Genomic DNA, 20907 nt, shown 5'->3' on the forward strand with positions numbered 1-20907 from the left:
AATCTATTTATTTATATCTGCACCTTATTGCTTTTTTTAAAATCCTGCACTACCAAGAGCTAATGCAACTAAATTTTGTTCTTATTTGTGCTGTAAAGTTCCAATTTGAATGACAATAAGAAGGAAGTCTAAGTCTAAGTCTGGATGCAAAACTGATCATTTGGTTCTGTTTCTCCATTGACTGTTCATACATTATATAAACAACTACCGTCATTTTTACGGTTAAAAAAAAACAACTGGCAGAATTTTTACTTCAAAAACAGTGGTGCAGTTTTTTTCATTTTCAGTTACTCCAGATCAGGGGTGTAAAACTGTTTTTTATTGAGGGCCACATTGCAGTTATGGTTAACCTCAGAGGGCCGTTTTCACCCATCGGTAATATATGAATATACATATAATACATTAGAAATATATTTTTTTACATAAGCTGCAAAAAAAAGAGTCCAGTCCACAGTGGATCTAACATAATAGTGTGAGAGTAATATTGTGTTAGATCCACTATGGACTGGACTTTCACACTGTTATGTTAGATCCACTATGGACTGGACTCTCTCACTATTATGTTAGATCCACTATGGACTGGACTCTCACTATTCTGTTAGATCCACTATGGACTGGACTCTCACACTATTATGTTAGATCCACTATGGCCTGGACTCTCACTATTATGTTAGATCCACTATGGACTGGACTCTCACTCTTATGTTAAATCCACTATGAACTGGACTCACATTATTATGTTAGATCCACTGTGGACTGGACTGTCACTATTATGTTGGATCCACTATGGACTGGACTCTCACACTATTATGTTGGATCCACTATGGACTGGACTTTCACTATTATGTTAGTCCACTATGGACTGGACTCTCACACTATTATGTTAGATCCACTATGAACTGGACTCTCACGGTATTATGTTAGGTCCACTATGGACTGGACTCTCACTATTATGTTAGATCCACTATGGACTGGACTCTCTCACTATTATGTTAGGTCCACTAAGGACTGGACTCTCACACTATTATGTTAGATCCACTATGGACTGGACTCTCACACTATTATGTTAGATCCACTATAGACTGGACTTTCACTATTATGTTAGTCCACTATGGACTGGACTCTCACACTATTATGTTAGATCCACTATGGACTGGATTCTCAAACTATTATGTTAGATCCACTATGGACTGGACTCTCGCAATATTATGTTAGATCCACTCTGGACTGGACTCTCACTATTATATTAGTCCACTATGGACTGGACTCTTACTATTATGTTAGATCCACTATGGACTGGACTCTCACACTATTATGTTAGATCCACTATGGACTGGACTCTCACTATTATGTTAGATCCACTATGGACTGGACTCTCACTATTATTTTAGATCCACTATGGACTGGACTCTCACTATTATGTTAGATCCACTATGGACTGGACTCTCACACTATTATGTTAGATCCACTATGGACTGGACTCTCACACTATTATGTTAGATCCACTATGGACTGGACTCTCACTATTATGAAAGATCCACTATGGACTGGACTCTCACACTATTATGTTAGATCCACTATAGACTGGACTTTCACTATTATGTTAGTCCACTATGGGCTGGACTCTCACACTATTATGTTGGATCCACTATGGACTGGACTCTCACACTATTATGTTAGATCCACTATAGACTGGACTTTCACTATTATGTTAGTCCACTATGGGCTGGACTCTCACACTATTATGTTAGATCCACTATGGACTGGACTCTCACACTATTATGTTAGATCCACTATGGACTGGACTCTCACTATTATGAAAGATCCACTATGGGCTGGACTCTCACACTATTATGTTGGATCCACTATGGACTGGATTCTCAAACTATTATGTTAGATCCACTCTGGACTGGACTCTCACTATTATATTAGTCCACTATGGACTGGACTCTTACTATTATGTTAGATCCACTATGGACTGGACTCTCACACTATTATGTTAGATCCACTATGGACTGGACTCTCACTATTATGTTAGATCCACTATGGACTGGACTCTCACACTATTATGTTAGATCCAATATGGACTGGACTCTCACTATTATGTTAGATCCACTATGGACTGGACTCTCACTATTATGCTAGATCCACTATGGACTGGACTTTCATAATATTATGTTTGATCCACTATGGACTGGACTCTCACTATTATGTTAGATCCACTATGGACTGGATTCTCACTATTATGTTAGATCCACTATGGACTGGACTCTCACACTATTATGTTAGATCCACTATGGACTGGACTTTCACTATTATGTTAGATCCACTATGGACCGGACTTTCACAATATTATGTTCGATCCACTATGGACTGGACTCTCACACTATTATGTTAGATCCACTATGGACTGGACTCTCACTATTATGTTAGATCCACTATGGACTGGACTCTCACACTATTATGTTAGATCCACTATGGACTGGACTCTCACTATTATGTTAGATCCACTATGGACCGGACTTTCACAATATTATGTTCGATCCACTATGGACTGGACTCTCACACTATTATATTAGTTTACATCCTGTCATGTTTTTAAGCCCAGCAGATTCTGAGAGAGTCAGTGACCCACTCGTGGGGGAGTCTTATCTCTCAGGGAATGTCAAACAGTCTTATCAGAATGTTTGCAATTACCAGACAGAAGATTGAGAGTGAGGCCACACCCCCGTATCGGCCTGGAATGCACCTTCACATTGTTAGACCATACCACTCGATGTCCCCTTTCCACACATTCCTTCACTCTCCTGTCTTATCCCGGACTCCCGTCTGGTCTCAGGGCCGTGGCGAGACTGCCAAAACGTCCTGGAATCCGGCGAGACGACCAGCGGGATCTACCTGCTGCGCCTGCAGAGCGCCAACCGCCTGGTGCAGGCCTGGTGTGAGCAGAACCAGGCTCAGGGAGGCTGGACCGTCTTCCAGAGGAGGCAGGACGGATCTGTCAACTTCTTCAGGAACTGGGAGCAGTATAAGGTAAATCAAGCCCAACAAAACCCATCCATCCAAAATGTTAAAAATAAGTCAAATTGTTATTATTTTTTAATTAACGCTTACAGTAAACCTCTATATCAACTTAAAAAAACCAAAATAGGTTTTATGGCATTTCTGTCAAAAACAACTTTGCTCAATTAATAATGGAGACGTCAAAGAAGAAAGATGTAGGTGGGAAGCGGTGTATTGCGGCCGCCTTTAGCAACACAAACACAGCCCATGTTTCCTTGTTTAAAATTCCCGAAGGTGAAGCTTTACTATGGAACAGAGCGGTCAAGCGAACATGGTCAACCACATGTCAACCGGCAGGTTTCGGTGAGAAAATTGTGGTAATAAGTCGGCTCTTACCGTGGACATGAGCGGAGAGCTCATGTCCACAGCTGCGCGGCTTCCCTAAGAGACAATGGCGGTCAGCACACCCGTGGCCACACCCCTCCGACTTTCAGGTACCATATATTCTCACTAAAACACTAGTAAGCAGATAAGGGATTTTTTAGAATTATCCTAGTAAATGCGTCTAATAATATCTGAATCGCTACCACTGCCCTCGCCTTTCTTTCCCTTTTTTTTTTCTAGTCGTTCACTCTAATCTTCCTCATCCACGAATCTTTCATCCTCGCTCAAATTAATGGGGAAATCGTCGCTTTCTCGGTCCGAATCGCTCTTGCTGCTGGTGGCCATGATTGTAAACAATGTTCAGATGTGAGGAGCTCCACAACCCGTGACATCACGCCCACATCGTCTGCTACTTCCGGTACAGGCAAGGCTTTTTTATTAGCGACCAAAAGTTGCAAACTTTATCGTGGATGTTCTCTATTAAATCCTTTCAGCAAAAATATGGCAAAAATATTGCGGCCGCCTTTAGCAACACAAACACAGCTGGTGTTTCCTTGTTTAAAATTCCTGAAGGTGAAGCTTTACTATGGAATAGAGCGGTCAAGCGAACATGGTCAACCACATGTCAACTGGCAGGTTTCGGTGAGAAAATTGTGGTAATAAGTCAGCTCTTACCATAGACATGAGCGGAGAGCTCATGTACACAGCTGCGTGGATTAACTCAGAGACAATGGCGGTCACCACACCCGTGGCCACACCCCTCCGACTTTCAGGTACCATATAATCTCACTAAAACACTAGTAAGCAGATAAGGGATTTTCTAGAATTATCCTAATAAATGTGTCTAATAACATCTGAATCGCTCCCACTGCCCTCGCCTTTTTTTTTTCTTCTAGTCCTTCACTCTAACTTTCCTCATCCACAATTCTTTCATCCTCGCTCAAATTAATGGGGAAATCGCCGCTTTCTCGGTCCGAATCGCTCTCGCTGCTGGTGGCCATGATTGTAAACAATGTTCAGATGTGAGGAGCTCCACAACCCGTGACATCACGCGCACATCGTCTGCTACTTCCGGTACAGGAAAGGCTTTTTTATTAGCGACCAAAAGTTGCAAACTTTATCGTGGATGTTCTCTTCTAAAACCTTTCAGCAAAAATATGGCAATAATCGCGAAATGATCAAGTATGACACATAGAATGGACCTGCTATCCCCGTTTAAATAAGAACATCTCATTTCAGTAGGCCTTTAAAGCATGTAGGGACCATTTTGATATTTTTCATTTTAAAACCATAACAAAATATATGTATTTTTAGAATATATTTTACCTTTAGGGGGTCCCTGATCTATAAAGGGTCTCAGTTAATAAAATGTTAAAAATAAGTCAAATTGCTATTATTTCTTAATTAACGCTTACAGTAAACCTCTATATCAACTTAAAAAAAACAAAATAGGTTTTATGGTATTTCTGTCAAAAACAACTTTGTTCAATTAATAATGGAGACGTCAAAGAAGAAAGATGTAGGTGGGAAGCGGTGTATTGCGGCCACCTTTAGCAACACAAACACAGCCGGTGTTTCATTGTTTAAAATTCCTGAAGGTGAAGCTTTACTATGGAACAGAGCGGTCAAGCGAACATGGTCAACCACATGTCAACCGGCAGAGAAAATTGTGGTAATAAGTCGGCTCTTACCGTAGACATGAGCGGAGAGCTCATGTCCGCAGCTGCGTGGCTTCCCTCAGAGACAATGGCGGTCACCACACCCGTGGCCACACGCCTTCGACTTTCAGGTACCATATAATCTCACTAAAACACTAGTAACACAATAAGCAGATAAGGGATTTTCCGGAATTATCCTAGTAAATGCGTCTAATAATATCTGAATCGCTCCCACTGCCCTCGCCTTTTTTTTTCTCTAGTCCTTTACTCTAACTTTCCTCATCCACGGATCTTTCATCCTCACTCAAATTAATGGGGAAATCGTCGCTTTCTCGGTCCGAATCGCTCTTGCTGCTGGTGGCCATGATTGTAAACAATGTTCAGATGTGAGGAGCTCCACAACCCGTGACATCACGCCCACATCGTCTGCTACTTCCGGAACAGACAAGGCTTTTTTATTAGCGACCAAAAGTTGCAAACTTTATCGTGGATGTTCTCTATTAAATCCTTTCAGCAAAAATATGTCAATATCGTGAAATGATCAAGTATGACACATAAAATGGACCTGCTATCCCCGTTTGAATAAGAAAATCTCATTTCAGTAGGCCTTTAAAGCATGTAAGGGCCATTTTGATATTTTTCATTTTCAAACCATAACAAACAAAATATATGTATTTTTAGAATATATTTTACCTTTAGGGGTCCCTGATCTATAAAGGGTCTCAGTTAATAAAATGTTAAAAATAAGTCAAATTGTTATTATTTCTTAATTAACGCTTACAGTAAACCTTTTATATCAACTTAAAAAAACCAAAATAGGTTTTATGGCATTTCTGTCAAAAACAACTTTGTTCAATTAATAATGGAGACGTCAAAGAAGAAAGATGTAGGTGGGAAGCGGTGTATTGCGGCCACCTTTAGCAACACAAACACAGCCGGTGTTTCCTTGTTTAAAATTCCTGAAGGTGAAGCTTTACTATGGAACAGAGCGGTCAAGCGAACATGGTCAACCACATGTCAACCGGCAGAGAAAATTGTGGTAATAAGTCGGCTCTTACCGTAGACATGAGTGGAGAGCTCATGTCCGCAGCTGTATGGCTTCGATCAGAGACAATGGCGGTCACCACACCCGTGGCCACACGCCTTGGACTTTCAGGTACCATATAATCTCACTAAAACACTAGTAACACAATAAGCAGATAAGGGATTTTCCAGAATTATCCTAGTAAATGCGTCTAATAATATCTGAATCGCTCCCACTGCCCTCGCCTTTTTTTTTCTAGTCCTTTACTCTAACTTTCCGCATCCACAAATCTTTCATCCTCACTCAAATTAATGGGGAAATCATCACTTTTTCGGTCCGACTCGCTCTTGCTGCTGGTGGCCATGATTGTAAACAATGTTCAGATGTGAGGAGCTCCACAACCCGTGACATCACGCGCACATCGTCTGCTACTTCTGGTACAGGCAAGGCTTTTTTTATTAGCGACCAAAAGTTGTGAACTTTATGGTCGATGTTCTCTATTAAATCCTTTCAGCAAAAATATGGCAATATCTCCAAATGATCAAGTATGACACATAGAATGGACCTGCTATCCCTGTTTAAATAAGAAAATCTCATTTAAGTAGGCTTTTAAGGTTGTCCTGATACCAATATTTTGTCTTTTTTTTTTACTGTAATAAACTTTGGTGCCGGTTTGTCATTTACAGTAAAACACCGAAAGTTGTTAATTTACAGGGAAAAAAACAAAAGGCAAACTGGCAGCTCAGGTGCCAAAATTTACTGTAAAATTGCATTTTTTATTTATTTACAGTAAAAAACAAATGTACATTTTACAGTAAAATTTTGCCAACTGAGCTGCCTTTTTTTGTTTTTATTTTTTTTACCATAAAAACACTATTACTGTTTTTCCATTTACAGTAATATACACTTTTTCAGGTAAAATCATTTGCAATTTACCTTCTTTATTTTTACATTATGCTTTAAAAAAATGAGGTAACACTTTAGTGTGGGGAACAGATTGTAAGTAAAAAAGACTTAATTAAAAGTTATTTGGACACTAGGGCAACATATTTTAAGTAAAAAATGTGACGTCTTCGAGGCATCATTTTGCGGGTGGAGCTTTTTCAGGAGGCCGAAAGGTAAGAAGTATGGTTTTATTAAAACTAAAAAACAGACTAGGAACATAAACACTGGTGCTAAGGCAGAAAAGGCAAACAAAGAGCTACTAGCATGTGAGCTAGAGAAACAAACAGAATACTTGCTGGAGGCACAACAGGCAAAACAAAGCGCTAGCATGGGAGCTAGGAAACACAAAAGGCTAAGCACGGAAGCTAGCGAGTCCAAAACAGGTAGCCAAGTCGTCACTAGTGAAACACAAACCGTGTGCACACTAAACCACGAGGAGAGAATGAGTGAACGGAAAAGGCAGGCTTAAATAGAGTCTCTGATCAAAAGCAGCTGTGCGAACAAGGCAGGTGAAAAATCAAGTTACCATGGTGACGAAACAAACAAGGAAGTGCACCAACTAAGGATCGAAAAAGTCCAAGAACAAACAAGATACACAAAAGGACTCAAAAACCAAATAATTTATGATCCGGGCGGCGGATCATAACAAAAAATACTTAATTTAGAGTTATTTGGACACTAGGGCAACATATTGGAAGTAACAACGACTTGATTAAGAGTTATTTGGACACTAGGGCAACATATTCTAAGTAACAAAAACTTAATTAAGAGTTATTTGGACACTCGGGGAACATATTGTAAATAAAAAAGACCTAATTAAGTTATTTGGACACTATGGGAAAATATGGTAAGTAACAAAGACTTCATTAAGAGTTATTTGAACACACTTCTAAGTAAAAAATACTTAATTAAGAGTTATTTGGACACTAGGGGAACAATATGTAAGTAACAAAGACTTGATTAAGAGTTATTTGGACACTAGGGCAACATATTGTAAGTAACAAAGACTTAATTAAGAGTTATTTGGACACTGGGGCAACATATTATAAGTAACAAAGACCTAATTAAGAGTTATTTGGACACTAGGGCAACATGTTGTAAGTAAAAAAGACTTAATTAAGATTTTTTTGGACACTAGGGCAACATATTGTAAGTAACAAAGACTTAATTAAGAGTTTTTTGGACACTGGGGCAACATATTGTAAGTAACAAAGACTTAATTAAGAGTTATTTGGACACTAGGGCAACCTATTGTAAGTAGCACAGACTTAATTAAGAGTTATTTGGACACAAGGGCAACATATTGTATGTAACAAAGATTTAATTAAGAGTTATTTGGACACTCGGGGATTATATTACAAGTAAAAAAGACCTAATTAAATTATTTGGACACTAGGGGAACAATATGTAAGTAACAAAGACTTGATTAAGAGTTATTTGAACACTATTCTAAGTAAAAAAGACTTAATTAAGAGTTATTTGGACACTAGGGAACAATATGGTAAGTAACAAAGACTTCATTAAGAGTTATTTGAACACTATTCTAAGTAAAAAAAAGACCTAATTAAGTTATTTGGACACTAGGGGAAAATATGGTAAGTAACAAAGACTTCATTAAGAGTTATTTGAACACTATTCTACGTAAAAAATACTTAATTAAGAGTTATTTGGACACTCGGGGAACATATTCCAAGTAAAAAAGACCTAATTAAATTATTTGGACACTAGGGGAAAATATGGTAAGTAACAAAGACTTCATTAAGAGTTATTTGAACACTATTTGAAGTAAAAAAGAGTTATTTGGACACTATGGGAACAATATGGTAAGTAACAAAGACTTCATTAAGAGTTATTTGAACTCTATTCTAAGTAAAAAAGACTTAATTAAGAGTTATTTGGACACTAGGGGAACAATATGGTAAGTAACAAAGACTTCATTAAAAGTTATTTGAACACTATTCTAAGTAAAAAAGACCTAATTAAGTTATTTGGACACGAGGGGAAAATATGGTAAGTAACAAAGACTTGATTAAGAGTTATTTGAACACTATTCTAAGTAAAAAAGACTTAATTAAGAGTTATTTGGACACTAGGGGAACAATATGGTAAGTAACAAAGACTTCATTAAGAGTTATTTGAACACTATTCTAAGTAAAAAAAGACCTAATTAAGTTATTTGGACACTAGGGGAAAATATGGTAAGTAACAAAGACTTCATTAAGAGTTATTTGAACACTATTCTACGTAAAAAATACTTAATTAAGAGTTATTTGGACACTCGGGGAACATATTCCAAGTAAAAAAGACCTAATTAAATTATTTGGACACTAGGGGAAAATATGGTAAGTAACAAAGACTTCATTAAGAGTTATTTGAACACTATTCTAAGTAAAAAAGACCTAATTAAGTTATTTGGACACGAGGGGAAAATATGGTAAGTAACAAAGACTTCATTAAGAGTTATTTGAAGACTATTCTAAGTAAAAAAGACTTAATTAAGAGTTATTTGGACACTAGAGGAACAAAATGGTAAGTAACAAAGACTTATTTAAGAGTTATTTGAACACTAGGGAAACATATTGTAAGTAAGAAAGACTTAATTAAGAGTTATTTGGACACTCGGGGAACATATTCCAAGTAAAAAAGACCTAATTAAGTTATTTGGACACAAGGGGAAAATATGGTAAGTAACAAAGACTTCATTAAGAGTTATTTGAACAATATTTGAAGTAAAAAAGACTTAATTAAGACTTATTTGGACAATAGGGGAACAATATGGTAAGTAACAAAGACTTCATTAAGAGTTATTTGAACACTACTCTAAGTAAAAAAGACTTAATTAAGAGTTATTTGGACACTAGGGCAACATATTGTAAGTAACAAAGACTTAATTAAGAGTTATTTGGACACTCGGGGAACATATTCCAAGTAAAAAAGACCTAATTAAGTTATTTGGACACGAGGGGAAAATATGGTAAGTAACAAAGACTTCATTAAGAGTTATTTCAACACATATTCTAAGTAAAAAATACTTAATTAAGTTATTTGGACACTAGGGGAAAATATGGTAAGTAACAAAGACTTAATTAAGATTTATTTGGTTAGGGTTGTACTGGTTGTATAATACGGCCATGCAGAAGAATGAATAATTAGTACTTAATAAAGACTAATTAAGAGCTAATATGTTACTAATTTGCATGTTAATAAGCAACTAATTAATGGTGAATATGTTCCCCATACAACATCTAGTGATAAAATGCATAAAAAATGGTGTAATGATAAAATCACTGTTGGAAGCGGCCCTCAGGGGCCAAACATACACTCCCTGCCCCGTGGCCCTCGGTGCAGAGCACTCTGACCCCTGTGTCCTGCAGCAAGGTTTTGGGAACCTGGACGGGGAGTACTGGCTGGGCCTGGAGCACCTGTACTGGCTGACCAAACAGGCCCAGTACAAGCTGCGCCTGGTTCTAGAGGACTGGCAGGGTCGACAGGTGTTCGCCGAGTACGACAGCTTCCGGCTGGAGGCGGAGAGCGACTGGTACCGCCTGCGTCTGGGACAGTACCGCGGCAACGCGGGCGATTCTCTCTCCTGGCACAACAACAAGGCCTTCACCACGCTGGACCGGGACAAGGACAGCTACACAGGTGGGCATCCAGGTCAGGCCTGAGCGGGAGGGTCAATGAGGTCTGGCTTGTGTCCGCAGGGAACTGTGCTCACTACCAGAAAGGAGGCTGGTGGTACCACATGTGCGCCCACTCCAACCTCAACGGCGTCTGGTACCGGGGCGGCCACTACCGCAGCCGGTACCAGGACGGCGTCTACTGGGCCGAGTTCCACGGCGGCTCCTACTCCCTCCGGCGGGTCCTCATGATGGTCAAGCCCGCTTCCTGAGCTGAGGTCAACGCTGCTTTCAAGATGCTGAAAAAAACAACAACTTCCTTTTTAAGTTCCTGTTTTCTCATTCGGACATTTCAATAAAATCATCCCCAAAAATTGCTTCCAAAAAATATGTTGTGACGTCTTTTTATTGGCTCAAATTAACAAGAAAAGACACTTTTGTCCCCATTGAGTAGTGTTTACCCTCAAAGCAACAACACATTCCTGTTATCTAGAAGCTCTTTGACTTGCAATTCTGTTGTAGGTCCTCAAAAATAGCAAGAAAGTGTTGCGGTCATATCTTTGACTTGTGTTTTTCCAGTAGATTCCCCAAAACAGAAACACACTCCTGTTATCTAGAAGTTCTTTGACTTGCAATTCTGTTGTAGGTCCTCAAAAATAGCACGCAAAGTGTTGCGGTCATATCTTTGACTTGTGTTTTTCCAGTAGATTCCCAAAAACAGAAACGCACTCCTGTTATCTAGAAGTTCTTTGACTTGCAGTTCTGTAGTAGGTCCTCAAAAATAGCAAAGTGTTGCGGTCATATCTTTGACTTGTGTTTTTCCAGAAGATTCCCAAAAAACAGCAACACACTCCTGTTATCTAGAAGCTTTTTGACTTGCAATTCTGTTGTAGGTCCTCAAAAATAGCAAGCAAAGTGTTGCGGTCATATCTTTGACTTGTGTTTTTCCAGTAGCTTTCCAAAAACAGCAACACACTCCTGTTATCTAGAAGCTCTTTGACTTGCAATTCTGTAGTAGGTCCTCAAAAATAGCAAGCAAAGTGTTGCGGTCATATCTTTGACTTGTGTTTTTCCAGTAGATTCCCAAAAATAGAAACGCACTCCTGTTATCTACAAGTTCTTTGACTTGCAGTTCTGTAGTAGGTCCTCAAAAATAGCAAAGTGTTGCGGTCATATCTTTGACTTGTGTTTTTCCAGAAGATTCCCAAAAAACAGCAACACACTCCTGTTATCTAGAAGCTTTTTGACTTGCAATTCTGTTGTAGGTCCTCAAAAATAGCAAGTAAGTGTTGCGGTCATATCTTTGACTTGTGTTTTTCCAGTAGATTCCCCAAAACAGAAACACACTCCTGTTATCTAGAAGTTCTTTGACTTGCAGTTCTGTAGTAGGTCCTCAAAAATAGCAAACAAAGTGTTGCGGTCATATCTTTGACTTGTGTTTTTCCAGTAGATTCCCAAAAACAGAAACGCACTCCTGTTATCTAGAAGTTCTTTGACTTGCAGTTCTGTAGTAGGTCATCAAAAATAGAGAAGTGTTGCGGTCATATCTTTGACTTTTGTTTTTCCAGTAGATTCCCAAAAACAGAAACGCACTCCTGTTATCTAGAAGTTCTTTGACTTGCAGTTCTGTAGTAGGTCATCAAAAATAGAGAAGTGTTGCGGTCATATCTTTGACTTTTGTTTTTCCAGTAGATTCCCAAAAACAGAAACGCACTCCTGTTATCTAGAAGTTATTTGACTTGCAGTTCTGTAGTAGGTCATCAAAAATAGAAAAGTGTTGCGGTCATATCTTTGACTTGTGTTTTTCCAGTAGATTTCCAAAAACAGCAAGACACTCCTGTTATCTAGAAGCTCTTTGACTTGCAATTCTGTAGTAGGTCCTCAAAAATAGCAAGCAAAGTGTTGCGGTCATATCTTTGACTTGTGTTTTTCTAGTAGATTCCCAAAAACAGAAACACACTCCTGTTATCTAGAAGCTCTTTGACTTGCAATTCTGTAGTAGGTTCTTAAAAACAACAAAGTGTTTTGGTCATATCGTTGACTTATGTTTTGCCGGTAGATTCCCAAAAACAGAAACGCACTCCTGTTATCTAGAAGCTCTTTGACTTGCAATTCTGTAGTAGGTTCTTAAAAACAACAATGTTTTGGTCATATCTTTGACTTTTGTTTTTCCAGTAGATTCTAAAAAACAACAACACACTTTTCTCATTTAGAAGCTCTTTGACTGGCACTATTGTAATAGGTTCTTAAAAACAACAGAGTGTTTTAGTTCAATCTTTGACTTGTGTTTTTCCAGGAGATTCCAAAAAACAGTAACGCACTCCTGTTATCTAGAAGCTCTTTGACTTACACTTCTGTAGTAGGTACTTAAAAACAACAAAGTGTTTTGTTCATATCTTGACTTGTGTTTTTCCAGCAGATTCCCCAAAACAGCAACACATTTTTCTAATTTAGAAGCTCTTTGACTGGCGCTTTTGCAGTAGGTACTTAAAAACAACAAAGTGCTTTGGTCATATCTTGACTCGTGTTTTTCCAGCAGAGTTTAAAAAACAGCAACACACTTCTAATTTAGAAGCTCTTTGACTGGTGCCTTTGGAGTATGTACCTAAAACAACAAAGTGTTTTTGGTCATATCTTTGACTTGTGTTTTTCCAGTAGATTCCCAAAAACAGAAACACACTCCTGTTATCTAGAAGCTCTTTGACTTGCACTTTTGTACTAAGTTCTTAAAACAACAAAGTGTTTTGGTCATATCATTGATTTAAGTTTTTCCAGTAGATTCCCAAAAACAGAAACACACTCACTCCTGTTATCTAGAATCTCTTTGACCTGCAATTCTGTAGTAGGTACTTAAAAACAACAAAGTGTTTTGGTCATATCTTTGACTTGTATTTTTCCAGCAGATTCTTAAAAACAGCAACACACTTTTCTAATTTAGAAGCTCTTTGACTGGCTCTTTGCGGTAGGTACTTAAAAACAACAAAGTTTTTTGGTCATATCTTTGACTTGTATTTTTCCAGCAGATTCGTAAAAAACAGCAACACTCTTTTCTAATTTAGAAGCCCTTTGACTGGCTCTTTTGCGGTAGGTACTTAAAAACAACTACGTTTTTTGGTCATATATTTGACTTGTGTTTTTCCAGCAGATTACCCAAAACAGCAACACACTTTTCTATCTTAGAAGCTCTTTGACAGGCTCTTTTGCGGTAGGTACTTAAAAACAACCAAGTTTCTTTGTCATGTCTTTGACTTGTGTTTTTCCAGCAGATTCCCCAAAACAGCAACACACTTTTCTATCTTAGAAGCTCTTTGACTTGCAATTCTGTATTAGTTTCTTAAAAACAACAATGTTTTGGTCATATCTTTGACTTGTGTTTTTCCGGTAGATTCCCCAAAACAGAAACACACTCCTGTTATCTAGAAGCTCTTTGACTTGCAATTCTGTAGTAGGTTCTTAAAAACAACAATGTTTTGTTCATATCTTTGACTTGTCTTCTTTTAGCAGATTCCCAAGAACCGCAAACCACTTTTCTAATCAAGAAGTTCCTTGACTGGTGCTTTTGCAGAAGGTCATTAAAAGCAGAAGACTATTCCTGTTATATACAGGATCTTTGACTAACATTTTTGGAGTGGGTCATTAAAAGAGCTATCATGTAGGATCTTTGACCGGTGCTTTTGCAGAAGGTTCTTAAAAAAGAGCAAACACTCCTGTTATCTAGAAGCTCTTTGACTTGCACTTTTGCAATAAGTACTTAAAACAGCAGAGTGATTTTGTCATATCTTTGATTCGCATTTTTGTGGTAGATTTCCAAAAACAGCAACACAATGCTGTTATTTACTTCTGCAGTAGGTCCCTAAAACAGAAGAGTTCTCCAGGTAGATACAGGATCTTTGACTGGCAATTTTTACCCCAAAACAGTAAAAAAAGGTAAAGGTCCTTAAAAGTGGTTTAGTCCCATCTTTGAGAGCATCTTTGCACTGTTTAGTGAGGACCAGCAGGTGGCGCTGTAACACTGCAGGTGACAGAAGTGAAGTGAAGTGAATTATATTTATATAGCGCTTTTCTCAAGTGACTCAAAGCGCTTTACATAGTGAAACCCAATATCTAAGTTACATTTAAACCAGTGTGGGTGGCACTGGGAGCAGGTGGGTAAAGTGTCTTGCCCAAGGACACAACGGCAGTGACTAGGATGGCACAAGCGGGAATCGAACCTGCAACCCTCAAGTTGCAGGCACGGCCGCTCTACCAACCGAGCTATGCCGCTCCAGTGGGAGCGATTCAGATGTTATTAGACACATTTGCTAGGATAATTCTGGAAAATCCCTCATCTGCTTATTGTGTTACTAGTGTTTTAGTGAGATTATAAAGTCATACCTGAAAGTCGGGGGGCTGCGGTGAGAGAAGCCAACGGAGGAGCCAAGATCACAGCTGCCTTTTTGACAGCTGCAGGAGGAGGTCGCATAATCCACTCAAGTCTCCGGTAAGAGCCGACTTAATATCACAATTGGTTGACATGTGGTAGAGAAAAATGTTCGCTTGACCGCTCTATATTAAAGCTTCACAACAAACAAAGAAACACCGGCTGTGTTTCGGTTACTAAAGGCAGCTGCAATCCACCAACAGCATTCTTCTTTGACGTCTCCATTATTCATTGAACAAATTGCAAAAGATTCAGCAACACAGATGTCCAAATTACTGTGTAATCATGCGATGAAAAGAGACGACTTTTAGCCGTGTGTGGTGCTGGGCTGAAATGTTCGCGTCAACATAAGCGTCATCATTCCGCGACGTTTTCAACAGGAAACTCCGCGGGAAATTTAAAATTGTAATTTAGTAAACTAAAAAGGCCTTATTGGCATGTGTTGCAATGTTAATATTTCATCATCGATACAGAAGACATGTCAGGTGTCTGTGGAGGACATGATGACATATTACATCTTTATTAATAACTTGACTTTTATTTCAACTAATAATGTCATCAAGTGTACTGTACTGTACTCAATAAGTACACTGACCTAACTGGTACCCTATTCAGTGTGTGTGTGTGTTTCTACTGCTTGTCCCTTTTGGGTCACGGAGGGTACTGGAGACTTTTTTTTAATTTATTTTATACAAGTTTTTATTTATTTTATTTCTGCTTGTATTTCTTTTATTTGTGTTTTATTGTCTTACTTATTTCTTCTGTGATATGGATCCCCCCCGGGTTTGAAAAAGTTGGGTTCCATCCATCCAAAATTTTTGTTCTGGAAAATCTAGAAGAAATAATGATTTGTCTTTGTTAGAAATATAGCTTGGTCCAATTTGTTATATATTCTAACAAAGTGCAGATTGGATTTTAACATATTTAAAACATGTCATCAAAATTCTAAAATTAATCTTAATCAGGAAAAATTACTAATCATGTTCCATATATATATTTTCAAAAAGATTCGAATTCGCTAGTATTTTCTTCTTTTTTTCGGGTGAATTTTGAATTTTAAAGAGTCGAAATTGAAGATAAACTATGTTTCAAAATTTAAATGTCATTTTTTCCTGTTTTTTTATCCTCTTTTAAACCATTCAATTAAGTGTTTTTTTCATCATTTATTCTCTACAAAAAAATCCCGTGAAAGGAATTTTTTTGTAATTAAGTTTATTTATTTTAGCACAAAATCATTGTGCGTACATTAAATATTTGTTTTTGATTTTTATACAAGTTTTTATTTATTTTATTTCTGCTTTTTTTTCTTTTATTTGTCTTTTATCGTCTTATTTTATTTCGTCTGTGATATGGATCCCCCTGGGATAAGAAACATATTCATTATTAATTAAGTTTATTTATTTCAGCACAAAATCATTAAATATTTGTTTTTAATTTTTATACAAATTTTTATTTATTTTATTTCTGATTTTTTATTTATTTATTTGTGTTTCATTGTCTTATTTTATTTCTTCTGTGATATGGATCCCCTTGGGTCTGAAAAGTTGGGTTCTGAGGATAAAAAAAGGCAAATAGTACATTTTGTGGAAATTTCCGCTCATGCTCTTGCAAAATTCCAACTTTTTAATCATAACATTGCACAAATATTCAGATTTTCTTGTAAAATTTTGACCCGCGTCGAGTAAAATGACAACTTTTATTATAACTGCCAAAATTTTCACTTTTTCTTCTGTGATATGGATCCCCCTGGGATGAGAAACATATTCATTATTAATTTAGTTGATTTATTTTAGCAAAAAATCATTGTGTGTACACTAAATATTTTTATTAAATTTTTATAGAATTTTTATTTTTATTTTTTCCAGTTTTTTTGTCTTTTATTTGTGTTTTATCATCTTATTTTATTTCTTCTGTGATATGGATCCCCCTGGGATAATAAATATATTGATTATTAATTAAGTTTATTTATTTAAAAAAAAAATCATTTTTTTTATTTTATTTTAATACAAGTTATTATTTATTTTATGTCTGCTTGTCCATCCATCCATTTTCTACTGCTTGTCCCTTTTGGGGTCACGGAGCCTTTTATTTTTATTTTTTTTCATTTTATACAAGTTTTTATTTATTTTATTTCTGCTTGTATTTATTTTATTTGTGTTTAATCGTCTTATTTTATTTCTTCTGTGATATGGATCCCCCTGGGTTTGAAAATTTGGGTTCCATCCATCCATTTTCTGCCGGTTGTCCCTGTTGTAGTCGCGGTGGGCGCTGGTGCCTATCTCAGCTACAATAGTGCGGAAGGCGGGGTACACCCTGGACAAGTCCTCAACTCATCGCAGAAGTTGGGTTCTGAGGGTAAAAAAAAGGAAAATTGTACATTTTGTGGAATTTTCCGCTCATGCTCTTGCAAAATTCCAAGTTTTTAATCATAACATTGCACCAATGTTCAGTTTTTCTTGTAAAATTTTGACTTGCGTCGAGTAAAATGATGAATTTTATTATAACATTGCCAAAATTCTAACTTTTTCTTCTGTGATATTGATCCCACCGGGGATAACAAACATATTGATTATTAATTTAGTTGATTTATTTTAGCACAAAATCATTGTGTGTGCATTTAATATGTATATATTTTTTAATAAAAGTTTTTATTTATTTTATATCTACTTTTTTTTCTTTTATTTGTGTTTTATTTCTTCTCTGATATGGATCCCCCTGGGATAAGAAATATATTGATTATTAATTTAGTTTATTTATTTTAGCACAAAATCATTGTGTGTACATACATTTTTTTTAATATAAGTTTTTCTTTATTTTATTTCCGATTGTCCATCCATCCATCCATCCATTTCTACCGCTTGTCCCTTTTGGGGTCATAGGGGGTACTGGAGCCTTTTTTTATTTTTTTTATTTTTTTTTATATAAGTTTTTATTTATTTAATTTCTGCTTGTATTTCTTTTATTTGTGTTTAATAGTCTTATTTTATTTATTCTGTGATATGGATCCCCCTGGGATAAGAAACATTCACTATTATTTAGTCGATTTATTTTAGCACAAAATCATTTTGTGTACAATAAATATTTCAAACATTTTTTTTTCAAGTTTTTATTTATTTTTTTCTGCTTTTTTCCCCCTTTGATTTGTGTTTTTCATCTTATTTTATTTCTTCTTTGATATAAGAAACATATTGATTATTGATTTAGTTGATTTATTTGAGCACAAAGTCATTGTGTGTACATTAAATATATAATGGGGGGCTTTTTAAAAAATGTTATACAAGTTTTTATTAATTTTATTTCTGTTCTTATTTATTTCATTTTATTTGTGTTTTATCCTCTTATTTTCTTTCTTCTGTGATATGGGCTTGAAAAGTTAGGTTCTGAGGGTAAAAAAAAAAGGAAAATGGTCAATTTTGTGGAATTTTCCGCTCATGCTCTTGTAAAATTCCAACTTTTAATCATAGCATTGCACAAATGTCCAGTTTTTCTTGTAAAATTTTAATATGGATCCCCCTGGGATAAGAAACATTCACTATTATTTAGTTGATTTATTTTAGCACAAAATCCTTTTGTGTACAATAAATATTTCTAAAAAATTGTTTTCAAGTTTTTATTTATTTTATTTCTGCTTTTTTTCCCCCTTTTATTTGTGTTTTATCATCTTATTTTATTTATTCTATGATATGGATCCCCTTTGGGATAAGAAACATATTGATTATTAATTTAGTTGATTTATTTTTAGCACAAAGTCATTTTGTGTACAATAAATATTTCTTAAAAGTTTTTCTTCAAGTTTTTATTTATTTTATTTCTGCTTTTTCCCCCCTTTTATTTCTGTTTTATCATCTTATTTTATTTCTTCTTTTTAATATGGATCCGCCTTGGGATAAGAAACATATTGATTATTAATTTAGTTGATTTATTTTAGCACAAAGTCATTGTGTGTACATTAAATATATAATGGGGGCTTTTAAAAAAAATGTTATACAAGTTTTTATTAATTTTATTTCTGCTCTTATTTATTTCATTTTATTTGTGTTTTATCCTCTTATTTTATTTCTTCTGTGATATGGGTTTGAAAAGTTGGGTTCTGAGGGTTAAAAAAAAGAAAAATAGTAAATTTTGTGGAATTTTCCGCTCATGCTCTTGTAAAATTCCGACTTTTAATCATAACATTGCACAAATGTCCAGTTTTTCTTGTAAAATTTTGATATGGATCCCCCTGGGATAAGAAACATTCACTATTATTTAGTTGATTTATTTTAGCACAAAATCCTTTTGTGTACAATAAATATTTCAAAAAATTTTTTTTCAAGTTTTTATTTATTTTATTTCTAATTTTTTCCCCCCTTTGATTTGTGTTTTATCATCTTATTTTATTTCTTCTTTGATATGGATCCCCTTTGGGAAAAGAAACATATTGATTATTAATTTAGTTGATTTATTTTAGCACAAAGTCATTGTGTGTACATTAAATATATAATGGGGGGCTTTTTAAAAAAATGTTATACAAGTTTTTATTAATTTCATTTCTGCTCTTATTTATCTCATTTTATGTGTGTTTTATCCTCTTATTTTATTTCTTCTGTGATATGGGCTTGAAAAGTTAGGTTCCGAGGGTAAAAAAAAAAGGAAAATAGTAAATTTTGTGGAATTTTCCGCTCATGCTCTTGTAAAATTCCGACTTTTAATCATAGCATTGCACAAATGTCCAGTTTTTCTTGTAAAATTTTGACTCGCGTCAAGTAAAATGACAAATTTTATTATAACACTGCCAAAATTCTAACTTTTTCTTGTGGAATTCCACAAAAAAGTTGGTTTTTTTTAATAAATTTGCATAGCATGCATGTATATTATCAATGTTGTAAATACCATTTTTTCCATGTTTAGAAAGGCTGCTGCTCAAGAGCTACTTTACAAGTACGTGGCGTGTCACGTGACGCCGTACGTGCGCGCGTCGCACCGACACGTCACAACGTCTGCGCGCGCGCGCAGGCGCTCCCAGGCCCCGCCCACTCTGTCATGTAATGTTGCGCGCTGGCCCTTTAAGGGTTTTAAGGATTTGGGAGTGACGCGGATATGAAACCCAGTTTCATCTCGCTTTCCCTGCGCTATGAAAAATATTTGGACAAACTAGACTAGCAGCTGTGCGCGGGCTTTAATGAGCCAATTATGTGAGCGCGTCGACGTGACTTTGTTGAAGGAAGCGACGCCTCTGCCAGAAAGTCCCGACAACTTCGGAGAACTTCTTTGTATTCCCTCGGCGGTGGTGAGGCTGGGCCAGCGGGCTGAACATGGACTGGGGCACCGAGCTTTGGGTGAGTCTCTGCGGGACTTAGCACCAAGAGAGGCCGGGGGAATTTATGCTTAGCCAGCTTCTATTTAACGGTGGTGCGTTCAGGTTCACCCACAAAGTACACGTAACTAGCCCCTTAGCTAGCTCCTATTTAACGGTGGTGCGTTCAGGTTCACCCACATAGTACACGTAACGAGAATTCCCACTTGGAAAAGTTAGTCCAATTGAACTTTTTAACTTCTTTATGCACTTCATATAAGTCTCCACTATGCAGAATAGGTGTTAGTTTTAGGAAAGGAACATATATGTTAAAAAAAAAAAATTTGCAGGTGTGCCTAATGTTGTGTCCGCACATCAAGGTTGTGACGTCACATCCTTTATGTTAAAAAGCTGCTGCGTGTTTGTAAACACTAAGGTTGCCCAGGGGGCTTGAATGCGTTAAACCGGTGGTTCTCAACCTTTCTATTTATTTTTTATAATATTTATTTTACAGGTACTGAGAAAACAGACACTTTTTTTTTGTCCTAACCCCCTGTCAGCCCCCCAAAAATTTAGGT

At 36.5% G+C, this 20907-nt stretch overlaps 2 protein-coding genes across 5 annotated transcripts in view; both read left to right on the forward strand.

Moving 5' to 3' along the window:
- The window catches only part of angptl6 (angiopoietin-like 6), a 21973-nt gene extending 10963 nt beyond the window's left edge, over nucleotides 1–11010 (forward strand). Inside the window, exons 5-7 of the mRNA XM_061905214.1 lie at nucleotides 2840–3033; nucleotides 10389–10659; nucleotides 10719–11010. Of these exons, the coding sequence (XP_061761198.1) occupies nucleotides 2840–3033; nucleotides 10389–10659; nucleotides 10719–10906 (653 nt within the window). The 3' untranslated portion in view covers nucleotides 10907–11010. The remainder of the gene's footprint in view (nucleotides 1–2839; nucleotides 3034–10388; nucleotides 10660–10718) is intronic.
- A 9060-nt stretch (nucleotides 11011–20070) lies between these two features.
- Nucleotides 20071–20907, forward strand: part of trip10a (thyroid hormone receptor interactor 10a) — a 101803-nt gene continuing 100966 nt past the window's right edge. For 2 of the 4 annotated variants that reach the window (XM_061905216.1, XM_061905217.1), the window contains exon 1: nucleotides 20072–20372. In XM_061905216.1, coding sequence (XP_061761200.1) covers nucleotides 20349–20372 — 24 coding nt within the window. In that variant the 5' untranslated portion in view covers nucleotides 20072–20348. Of the gene's footprint in view, nucleotides 20373–20907 lie in introns of all 4 variants that reach the window. The other 2 variants (XM_061905215.1, XM_061905218.1) reach the window with 2 other exon arrangements.

Source organism: Nerophis ophidion, linkage group LG07 (genome assembly GCF_033978795.1).
Source record: "Nerophis ophidion isolate RoL-2023_Sa linkage group LG07, RoL_Noph_v1.0, whole genome shotgun sequence".
Taxonomy (NCBI): Eukaryota; Metazoa; Chordata; class Actinopteri; order Syngnathiformes; family Syngnathidae; genus Nerophis; species Nerophis ophidion.